This window comes from Rhagoletis pomonella, unplaced genomic scaffold, assembly GCF_013731165.1.
Source record: "Rhagoletis pomonella isolate Grant_MI unplaced genomic scaffold, Rhpom_1.0 Rhpom_scaffold_01137, whole genome shotgun sequence".
Lineage (NCBI taxonomy): Eukaryota > Metazoa > Arthropoda > Insecta > Diptera > Tephritidae > Rhagoletis > Rhagoletis pomonella.
This window is the reverse complement of record NW_023459691.1, coordinates 1-11058: the sequence shown is the minus strand read 5'-3', so window position 1 is coordinate 11058 and position 11058 is coordinate 1. Positions and strand designations below refer to the sequence as shown.

The following is an 11058-nucleotide window of genomic DNA, read 5'->3' as shown; positions in this document are numbered from 1 at the left end:
CTCTTCAGAAAACTTTTACCATATTTTAATACTAGCGACTTTTTATTGGTCCCCCTCATTGCGTTTTTTTAAGAATTGTAGAAGGCCTATAAAAAATAGTTAATATTAAAAATGATTAAATAAACAATTGGGTGTTATGGGGCATCCATAAAGAGAAACAGAATTTTCCGATCGAAAAATACTGATTTCAAGAATTTCAACAAAAAGAATTATTTTTCTCCATATAAAATACAAGGAAATCTTTATGGGCTTTGAGGCAGTTCTAAATATCTTCTTCCTTTTAACAAAAAATACGGGTATTCCTATTTTTCCATTTAAGAAAATCCTAACAGGCGAGAGCTTGAGATTTTAAACTTTTTTCCCGCTTAATTGATCTGTACTTTACAAAGACATGCTGAGAGTGGCTTCTGTTTCCTACACATACACAGACTAAACCAGGTACCGAGTGCAAGAGATATGATCGAAACCAAAGGTCGTTCTCGTTGTTTTGTTCCCAAGAACGCTTAAAAATCCAAGCCAAAATGAGAAAAAATCTTCGGGAATGTTTTCACAAAAACGAAAGTGAGTAGGCTGTCGAGAAAGTTCTCAACGGGAATTATACAAGAAAAAACTCTGTGGACCCTTCCCAAAGAGAACAAATTGCGAACAATATTTTCGGGAACATTTCTAAAAGAACCAAAAAAACAACAAAAATGTCCGGAACTTTCTTACAAAGAAAAAAAACTGGAACAATAGTTTAAAAGGAGCAATTTCTCAGGAACTATCTGACAGTCACCCTACTGATAAATCACTGAAACGATTTTTCATCGCAACACGCAGCCGCCCCTCTGATTCTTAACGTTATGATCTCAAAACTTGTATTCTCTAGCAGAACGTTTCCCAAGAATTTTGTTCTTATTTGATCCTCCTTGAAAAATTTTTCGATACTTCCGTTCTCTTTGGAAACGTTCCCGAAAGTTTCGTTCTCAGTCTGTTCTTTTCGTTTTTAGAAGTTTTTTCTCTATTTTGAGAAAGTTCCCGAGAGTTTTGTTCGCATTTTGACCTTTTTGGAAACATTCCCGAACACTTTGTTCTAGTTCCCGTTCATATTGCTCTGAACGCTTTTGTTCCCATTGTTCTCTTTTGCGGGAACGCTCTTTACGTTACAGTTCTCGTGCAGAACTAAAACATAAACCGGAGCGCGTTCTCGGTCCCTAGTCTTAACTTCTTGGAAGATATGTGATTTTGATGGCTGTGGGGGCACTACCAAGGCCTGTCCAATTCGGCTAGTCTAAACCCTAAATAGCGGTTTAGTCATCTCCGCGGCGCGCAGTTTTCATTGGTTGAGTATATGATAAGAGATGTGTGAAATATTTACGGTGCCAAAGAGGTGACTTATACCGTTTAATCCGTTTCCGAATGCGAACCGATGCTTTCGATGTGCACATTTAGTCTTGCTCTGTATGAATTGAGTCTGCTACACCAACTGGATCGGAGTTGGCTCAGTGTAACTCTGGTATATCGGGGACGTCAAATTCTCTTAGGGGATACATGTAGGTGAATGGGGGCAGCCTAGTTGCGAACGCGACTGCTTTATGGTGTAAGCTATTCTTCCATGTAGACTCCTCTGCCCAAAGGGTTTCTCGCGTGCTAATCTAGGTGTCCCAGTTTACTTAGGTGCTGTTTATAAGGTGTTTCGGTTAGTTCTGGTCTTATCTTGTAGATGTTGCTCCGCCGAAACGAAAAGAGAACCTGTAGCGGAGCGAGTGGCAGTATTCTACCCGGTTTGGAGCCTGGTCCACTGTGTATTGCTGGTGCCCACCGACAGGTCGTCGTTGTTTACATATCATCCGATAATCTAGTAGGTGGCAAGCAGGACCTAATTGCTGCTTCGGAGTTTGCTGCTGATTGTCGTGGGGTGAACCTAGAAAGAGAGCAGGCTATTAAACGTTACAACCCGTATTCGTGGGTGATTTACGGTCAGAATTTTTGTGCCATCTGTCTCTAGGTCCAACTCCAGCCTGACGTCTTTCACCAAGGTTATGAATAAGGTGGCCGTGGACTCCGCGAAGACTTCGCGTACTAAAAGACCGTTGCACAAATCTTCGATATCTTGCCAGTTGCCATGATGGAGCGGAAGATTGCAGAGGTACATGCTAAACAGGGTTGGAGGTAACCTTAATTTACCTGTTGACATCAAGCGCTTGATATATAGTGGTGAATCAGTGTACAGTGTAGCGTGGAAATCGGTGTCGAGGGCCATCGACAGATCGAGTGCTACGAAGATTTTACGTGCACATGGGCTTCTGATTGAGAGCGTCTTTTATTCGAGCGTTAATGGCGTTTATTCCTAGGCTGCTTTGATCGAGTCGAATGTAAAAATGGCGTTAGCTGAGTCTAAGTTAAGTTGTCGAACGCCGCTTTGTATCGTGCATCATCATACGTGTAGTCTACGTGCGCTCTCCAGTCATACAGCTGTCATTTCCCGTGTTGAGGGGCGGACTGCAACTGAGAAGGAAAAAAAAGTATCGAATGGGATAATTTTTGTAACCCATAGCGAAGGACAAACCGCTATCGAACGTGCTCTCAAGCTCTTGGGAGGTGGTACGCAGTAGATATTTTTGGGCCTCAACTTACACGTCGAGTTCTAGCCTAATCTCCTTGGTGCATATGGTGAAAAATGTGACATTGAAGAGACTAGACAGGTTAACCGCTACTTGATCCGTCCTATTATAAGGTCAACGTTGGTCCAAACCCTCACTTATCTGAATAGTGATGGCATGCACTGCTATCCATGCTGCTATTCAGACTATTTTAGGATGCTAAGTCAGTCTGGGGAGAAGATAGAGGGAGATAAGGCAAATTTGTCTGTACGGTTCTCCTGCGTTCGCCATCTGTGGCTTAAAGGGTAATGGATTCTACGTATTTTCCACAGCGTCGGGTTTAGTGCGCACCCCTAATTCAACGTAGCAGTCTCGTCTTTTCTGAATTCAAATAACGATTTACCTCCACACAGATATCTGGTTATCTACCGTTTCGTACGGGATGAAAGTGAAGAATACAGAATGGTTTGGCAAGGGGTCGTATGGTTAACGGTATCTAGTACCTTCGAGATCAAGCGCAACGATAACCGTCCTATCGCAAGGTGGAATATGATCCAGACCCTCAGTTATGTGTAATGATGGAGTTGACTTCTGTGGTGTTGCTTTCCATGCTGCTATTCCTACTATTGTAAGATGTTGGGGTATATTGGGTATAACACGGATATGGGCATGTAGGATTATCTTTTGTTTACCTATTTTTCTGGCTTAAGAAGTGTAACGATTCCACATCTGCGCGATGGTCAGAGTGAACAGTGACACATATAAAACGGTTGTGACGGACCAAACGGAGGGCGGTGTTAGCTTGAGTGGATTTGAGTCGGCAACTGAAGAGATGGTTGGTGTCGTGGGACAGCCTTCACAAACCGCAAGTTTGTAGGGTATGTCAGGGTTTAGTCTGGATACATACAAGCTCAGTCGACTGCAGTGTTCAAGCCTCAATTGAGCCAGATTTACTCTGGCCTTTCGAGGCAACTGAAGCTGGTCGACTGCTGTTGGGCTTGTCGTATCATCGAGTTCAATGGTTATATCTAAATTGTAGCCGTGGATTCGATACGTCTTCTGGCGTATCTGGGACGGGCTCTGCCTCAAGCAAATGTCTGTTCGGATGCTCACTACGATAGCAGTCTGGAACTGCTTGCTGGGGACGTTCAATAGCCTCGTATGTTGCCAACAACGTACCTTTGTCTTTGCTGCCGGCGAGTGATTTGAGAGCCTAGTATGACTGCTGCTACTACAACACTAAAAAATGCGTTTCCTTGCACTAAGATGTGAAGAGTTAAGCGCGTATTAAATGAATAGCTGATTGGAAGAGCATAATACGTAAGATTCGGCAGTTGAAAACCAACTGCTTGAGCAGAAGAAAGAATAAAACCAACAACAACATTGAAAAATTAAGTACATATAATATACACATGTGATATATTTTACCATTTTAATAGTATTAATACATAGAATTTCCTTAGATCATCATCCAATTTCGTTTGCTATACATAAACATATTTTTTTCACAATTTCTCTCACTTGCGTTATTATATCGCATTAACGCGTGGCCCTTAAATAAAAAACACATCCACGAAAATATAAATGAACATGTAAACGCGTACGTATGTATGTATGTATGTACGTTGGCGGTAACGCATAACTTACCATAACTATCTTTTTTTTTTAATGTGGTAAAATTTTGTAAACTAATATAAAATACTTTTTTTTTATAAATATAGTTGATACTATATATAACAAAACCTATGTAAATCAAAGTTTCAAACTTTGTCCAAAATTTAAAAAAAAAAATACATAAAAATTTCAAACTTTTTACATAATTAATTTTAGTATCATAGAGTGCAGCTCAAAGTAGCTCAAAAATATGGTCGTTTTTTGAAATGTTTTTCTCGTACGATGTTGCGCATTTTCCCTCATATAAAAAGCATGGAAAAAAACTGCGCAATTTTTTAAATCAACGGGAATTCACGGCTACTTAAAACTTGTAAATTATTATACGACATACAACTTTAAAAAAAAAAAAATTATTAAAAAATTATACATTTTGATTATTTTTTCAAAATGTTGTACATAGTTTGAAAATTTCATTTTTGGAGTTTTTATTCCAGTGTGAATTATATTTAAAAAAAAAATATATATTAATGTACAAAATCCTGCTTCATCAAAAAAAAAAAATTGCGGTGTTATACGTGACCACCAATGTATGTAGTATATAAAAAATAAAATTTATAATAGATGCATACATACTTACATATGTATATATACTAAATACAAACTTTATGCGTATTATGTAGGTAAACAGCTGGATGCACTTCTCGTTTAAAATACTACATTTTTATGTATGTATGTAGCTACACTAACACTTTAAACTGTTTCGAAACTAATTAAATTTATTATAAAACTTAGATTATTTTAATCGATTAAGTAAATACTTTTGCATGACATTTGTTTGCCATTATTTAAACAAGAAAGTACCATACAAAAAAAAAATACATATAAAAAAGCATAATCAAAATACATACGTATAACAAAAATTAACTATGTTTTATATAGAATATTAACTTAAAGGCGATTGATTGTAACTAGTACTAATGAAACTTATGTATTTTGAGTTTAACTATTTTTGTTTTTGTAACTGAATGATGTACTGGCATAAGTGTTTCGTTTTCTACACCACTTGCTAGGCATAGCACCTGTTGGCGCATAAAGGCAGGAGGGCAAACGCTTACAAAGAAACGGATAATGATTTTGGCAATAAAATTAGCGTACTAAAAATTTTAACAAAGGAATTAAAAATAATAATTTAACAAAAAAATAATTTGTATTTACCAGAAAACTATAAACTAGCGTTTTGCATGCTTTGCAGTTGCGCGCAGCTTATTTTTTTGCGGTTTATGCGGAATTAAGAGAGGCAATGAGCATAAAGGGCCAGTAGTTTGAACGCTAACAATTGCTTGTGATTTAAAATTCTGTTTGTTTTTTTTTTACTTTTAAATTTGGCCAACTTGTTACTGGAGCTGCAATCTTAACTTTCATTTTTTTATGTAGGTATTTTGCAGTTGAATGAGGTTCGAAAATTATTTTTTACAGCATTTTCTTGTGGCTTACATGTGTGTGTCTAAGGTGGTATGCAATAGAGAAATTTTTGAACCATCACATTTAATTAGCTTTATTTGCCATTATAAAACATTTTTTTGTTAAAAATCTTGTTTTATTTGAGCAAACACTAAGCGCCTTAAAAAAAATACAATTAAACAATTTTCAAACGCCATTCAGTGGAATGCGTAAGTGTATCATTGCGGTGAAGTTATAGTTGTATGCAACAGTCCTGTGAGTTTAAATTTAAACAGAAGGTGTTACATACATACAGTGTTGCAACATTGACAGTATTTACTGTAGATACTGGTTTTTAGACAAGGCTACAGTTTTTTTAAATTTCCGTCTAGTACAAATTACATTTTTTTCAAAATTTCCGACTTCAACGAATAAATTAAAATATCTCTTTCTCGAAAGTAAATTTTTAATATAAAAAGCACGATGGAGGGGCAGCGTTTTCTATTTAAAAAAAAAAAGAACACAGTTAAAAACTGTAATTTTCCGAAAATCCCTTTTTTGTAGCTAGTTTTTAGTTGAAAAAAGGTAGTTTTTTGGAAATTTTGCAGTTTTTTGGAAATTTGCAGTTTTTCGAAAAAACAATCTGTCAACATTGCATACATATAAATACACAATCGTGTAAGCATATTTATGCAATGTAATTGATTGAGCCCTTACCCTTTTAGTATGTTTTACGAGTATCGGCAAACGCAAAAAACGCCACAGCAAGTATTTCAGATTTTCAACGCTGGTGTGACGATCTACTGCAACGTTACATGAACAAAGTAGCTACATACACTTCACCGCGACGAGCACTTAACGTTTTGGCATTTCAAATTTTACTCCCCTTGCTTGCTAAAATATTCTTAGTTTTTTTTTTGTTTGCTTTTAATCCTTCATAGTCTTACTATCCTGCACTTGATACTTTCAACAATTTCTTTTCGATACAATACTTAGTTACACTTGCAGTTCTTATATCGCTTTTCGTTAAACATTCAACTTTTTTTTTGTTATCATTTGTTTTGCGGGCTTATAGGCTATATCATTAAATTTAAACCATTTTATATATATGTATTATTTTATATATATTTATTTATCGTAATTATAACATATGTATGCATTTATGTACCTATGTATGTATATGTATATGCAGCTAATAATTAAGTTTTATTAATCTATGTAAATATGTATTACTTCATTTTGTGTGTGTGTTTTTTAATTTGTTTTTATTTTTATTTAAGCCCATATCCATGCCTTATTCGCTTCATTCGCGCCATTTTTTATTATCGTTTTTTTTTTTTATATTACAAAACAGTTCTAGTACATTGTTTTTTTTTTTTTAACGCAACTTATCGCTCGGCAGACAGGCAGGTCACATTTCTATAGTATGAAAGACTGAGCACTCGTCTGCATGTAAGGATGAACACAATGTCTATATAGATAACTAAATTTGTTTCGTTCCGAAAAGACAATAGAACGATGAGCTGTATGAGGCTTTACAATGATATGGACATAGTGCAGCGAGTTAAAATACAGCGGCTCCGCTGGCTTGGTCCTGTCGTTCGAATGAACACCGACGCTGCAACTCTGAAAGTATTTAACTCGGAACCCGCTGGTGGCAGCAGAGGAAGAGGGAGGCCGCTATTGCGATGGAAAGGGAAAGGGGAGAAGGACTTGGCTTCACTTGGCATTTCCAATTGCCGTCAGTTGGCACAGAAGAGAAACGACTGGCACCAAAGAAGAAGTTCCAAAAAATTTAAATTTTTTAACTCTTCAATTTTAAAACATTCCAACTTTTCATAAGAAATTTGTTTCACAAATGGTTTCATCAACAAACAGACAAACTCCACTTGAGGTTTAAGATTTACGGCTAGGTGCCACTTTTTTCGTCGAATCCTTACAGATTTTTCATTGCTTTGGGTTTGCTTATGCCGTATTTCCGCTACTCATATAGAAGTCTTTAATGTTCACAAAAGCCGAACGAATATGCGTATATATATATATGTATATAATAACACATACGAAAAACTAGAGAAAGATCGGCGTCTTTTGTGATTGTGTCCTGAGCTTTAAAATGGTACTTCTGTCATTTCGTTATCAGCAGTACTGGCAGCTCTATCGGCAGATAATCGTAGGGTGCGGTATGTCGACCGAATGCAGCAGTAGTACTGCCAATTCATAGGCTCCCGTCATCAAGAGGCTTTGAAAAACTTCGACAAAAAAATGTAATGCCAGTGGATCTAATGATGTTCGAGATTACGTTGCCGGAGCAACCGTTAGTTATTTATGATTAGCGCAAAAACAACAATTAATAACTTGACTCATGTTTGCTAATTTTTAAAACGTATATCCGTTAGCTGTTGCCAACCATACCGACATTGCAGAGTTCACTCTGGATCATTGGCTGCTTCTTGAGTTCTGGTGACTAACAAATGCTAATGTTGCTGGAGTGGCTTACCAGATATAAATGCTTAGCTCACATAAAATCCTAATGGAGATTAATGCAATGCATTTTTGTAAGCATTTGCCTGCCGGTGGTGACATAATCTAAATATTTTTCTGATACTAACGTTTTCTTTTAAAATAAAAAATTGCCTCCCGTTAACCATATGCACCAAGCGATTAGATTTTCAACATTTTTTTGTTGTTTTCTTGATAACTTTACTGCTTTTAAAATAAAATGGCAGATGTGGATTGTGGGAATTGAACTTTGTCTCATCATAATTTTTTGCTCATCTAATATTGGTTTCTATTATCTAAAACAAACATTCTAAAAGTATATTAAAAAAAAAAAAGGAAATTATGACAATGATGGGATTTACGATAAAATATATGCACAAATACGGTCAACAAACGACAAACGAAGCGATACAAAATCTACTTATCATTTACGCTACTTAATTTATAAAGGTATAGAAAAATATGGCTGTCGTATATACATGATTTGTTGTTGTACGACAAGTAGAGAATGAAATAAAAACTGTTAAAAAATAGCTTGTTGATAAAACCTACACAATTCAACACAGTATAGCATTGTACATATGTATGTATGTGTGTTAAATAAATCATAAAGCAATAAACGAAATGAGCACTAATATAAAAAACAAATAAGTATGTATAAGACGGTAAAAAATGCGATTGCCGTGCATGCCACGCAAATAATCGCAGTGAAAATTAAAGGTACGACAAACATATGTATATGTACATAATATGTATGTATGTATGTACTTAGTTTTCTTACTCATTTATCAATTATATACAATTGTGACGCTTCCATGTGCGTACCTATGTGTTTGCGTGTGCGCGTGTAAGGGATGTGCGCTTGTGTGCGCCCGCTCATGCGAGCAACTACCAACAAAAGACAGCCAGCCAGCCCTCGCTATTGTTCTTCACCGGGAAAATTGCAAAAAGGCGACTGCCTGCCTGCTGCCTGCCGGTGTTGCGCCTGCCTGTCTACCTACAGCTGGTGCTGTGCATGCTGAATTTGCAATTGCGCATGCGTGTTGCTTCCGCTGTGTTGTAGGTGTGGTGGCGGTGGATGTCTTCGCCTGAAAAGGTTATTCAATAATTGTTGCTCCAATTCGAGGGCGTTTGTTGTATTGGTGTTGCTGTTATTGATGGCCTCCTGTTGCTGCTGGTGGTGCTGTTGCTGCTGCTGGGTGGTGAAGGGTGGTAGTTGGGAAGTGGGAGGATCAGTCATGAGTGCTGTAGCCGCTGCTAATGCTGCTGCCGCCTGCTATTGTTGTGGATGTTGCGGCTGATTGTGCTGTTGTAGATGTGGTGGCAATTGCACTCCACTTCCTTGTGGCGGTGGTACTGGCAGACCGGCGCCAGGTGGTATTGACACCTGTGGCAATGGCGGTTGGCCGTAAACACCACCGCCTGGTGGCTGTGGCAACATATGATGCTGCGCCGCAAGTTTTGGCCCATCTTCTGCTTTTTCTTCTTCACGACGTTTCAGACAAGCCGCTTTCGGATTTAGATTACGCTCACGTACCTGCTGTTCCAGTGTCATTATCACCTCCACGGCCATATTTAAGATGCCCAGCTTTGTTTGCGGTTTATCCGACTTCAGGTGTGTCATACACATCCGTCCAAGCTCTTTTAACGCTTCGTTAATGTCACGTATGCGTATACGTTCCCGCGCATTATTCGCTTGACGTCGTTCTTTTTCTCGCATCGCCTTAACGGCTGGCTCTACATCGTCATCGTCGTCTGCTGACGAGCAATATCGACGCGGTCGTTTTGAGCCTTTGCCTGACGCCCCAGGATGGTTGTGTTGAGTAGCCTCCATTGAGCTGGTTGGTTTCGTATCAGGTCCGTCAACTACGCCTCCCATAGCACCACTCATTGACGACGTTGAAGCTCCTGCGCCAGAGTTAGCCGATGCGGCAGACATTGCGGTTGTGGCAGCAGCGGCGGCTGCTGCTTCTTTTCGTTTCTTTGATGACTTCGTCGTGGTTCCAGAGCCGCTGGATGTGGCCGTAGATGTTCGTTCCATCTTTATTTGTGTGACCGCTGATGGCGTGGCATTCATTCCACTACCGCTAGCTGCGCCTACTGTATCCACCGACGGACCGGCGCCTGACAGAACGTCATGTGGTGAATGTAGAGCTGATACACCACTTGTGCTGCCCACACCGCCGACCATGTGCGATGGCGGAGATGTTGGCACAAAACTAGACAGCCCATCCATGTGGTCCATTGCCGAAAGTGCAGCGCCTACGCCGCCCAGCAGCTCAGGCTCGCAGTGATTACGTAACACGTTAAGCGCGTCATCAAGACGTTCTTCCATGCGCGCACCTTGGAAGACAGCGGCCATTGTGTGCAAACCGGATGGACCAACGTCACTGGCGTAGCTGCCGCCTACACCAACTCCCATGCCTCCGCCACTAACTGAATTCACACCACCACCACCACCACCATTTAAAACGGCTCCCCATGGAGTTCCACCTCCAGAACTACCAACAACTGATTTATCAATTAGGGATTGCGATAAACCACTTTGTGTCAGTGGCGGTGGGGAGTTTACCGGGGTTGAAGGATTTGAACTAAAACTGCTAATGCTCTGGTCGGCAGCAGCCGCAGCGGCTGCTGTCATGTACATGTGTTGTCGCAAGGAGGCAGTTGTATTTCCAGACGTAGCAGAAGGTCCTTTAGGGCCAAGAACGCCAAGACCACCAACGCCTACACTAAAAGCATCGGACTGTACCGCTGGGCTATGTTGCTGATTGTGATGATTGTGCGAAAGGGGATGATGTCCGTGAGCTGTTGCCGTCGCTAGGGATGTGTGTTGAGCGCTGTGCTGTGGCGAATTGTAAAGCGTCGCCGGCGAATGGGCCGCTGGCCCACTTATCTGTTGCAAGTTATTGGCACCACTGCG

The 11058-nt window shown here is 39.4% G+C and overlaps 1 protein-coding gene and 1 long non-coding RNA gene across 2 annotated transcripts; both read right to left on the bottom strand.

The window, feature by feature from the left end:
- Nucleotides 1-65: 65 nt before the first annotated feature.
- Nucleotides 66-4586, bottom strand: LOC118751978. Its single transcript, XR_004994618.1, has 3 exons — nucleotides 3762-4586; nucleotides 1958-2487; nucleotides 66-1903 (listed from the first exon to the last, which is right to left on the bottom strand). It is a non-coding gene; the product is annotated as an uncharacterized LOC118751978 (long non-coding RNA).
- A 3372-nt stretch (nucleotides 4587-7958) lies between these two features.
- LOC118751977 (protein daughterless-like) lies at nucleotides 7959-11041 on the bottom strand. Its single transcript, XM_036486805.1, has one exon. It carries the CDS (start codon nucleotides 10780-10782, stop codon nucleotides 9412-9414), a length of 1371 nt encoding a protein of 456 aa, XP_036342698.1. The 5' UTR covers nucleotides 10783-11041; the 3' UTR covers nucleotides 7959-9411.
- Between the last annotated feature and the right edge of the window lie 17 nt (nucleotides 11042-11058).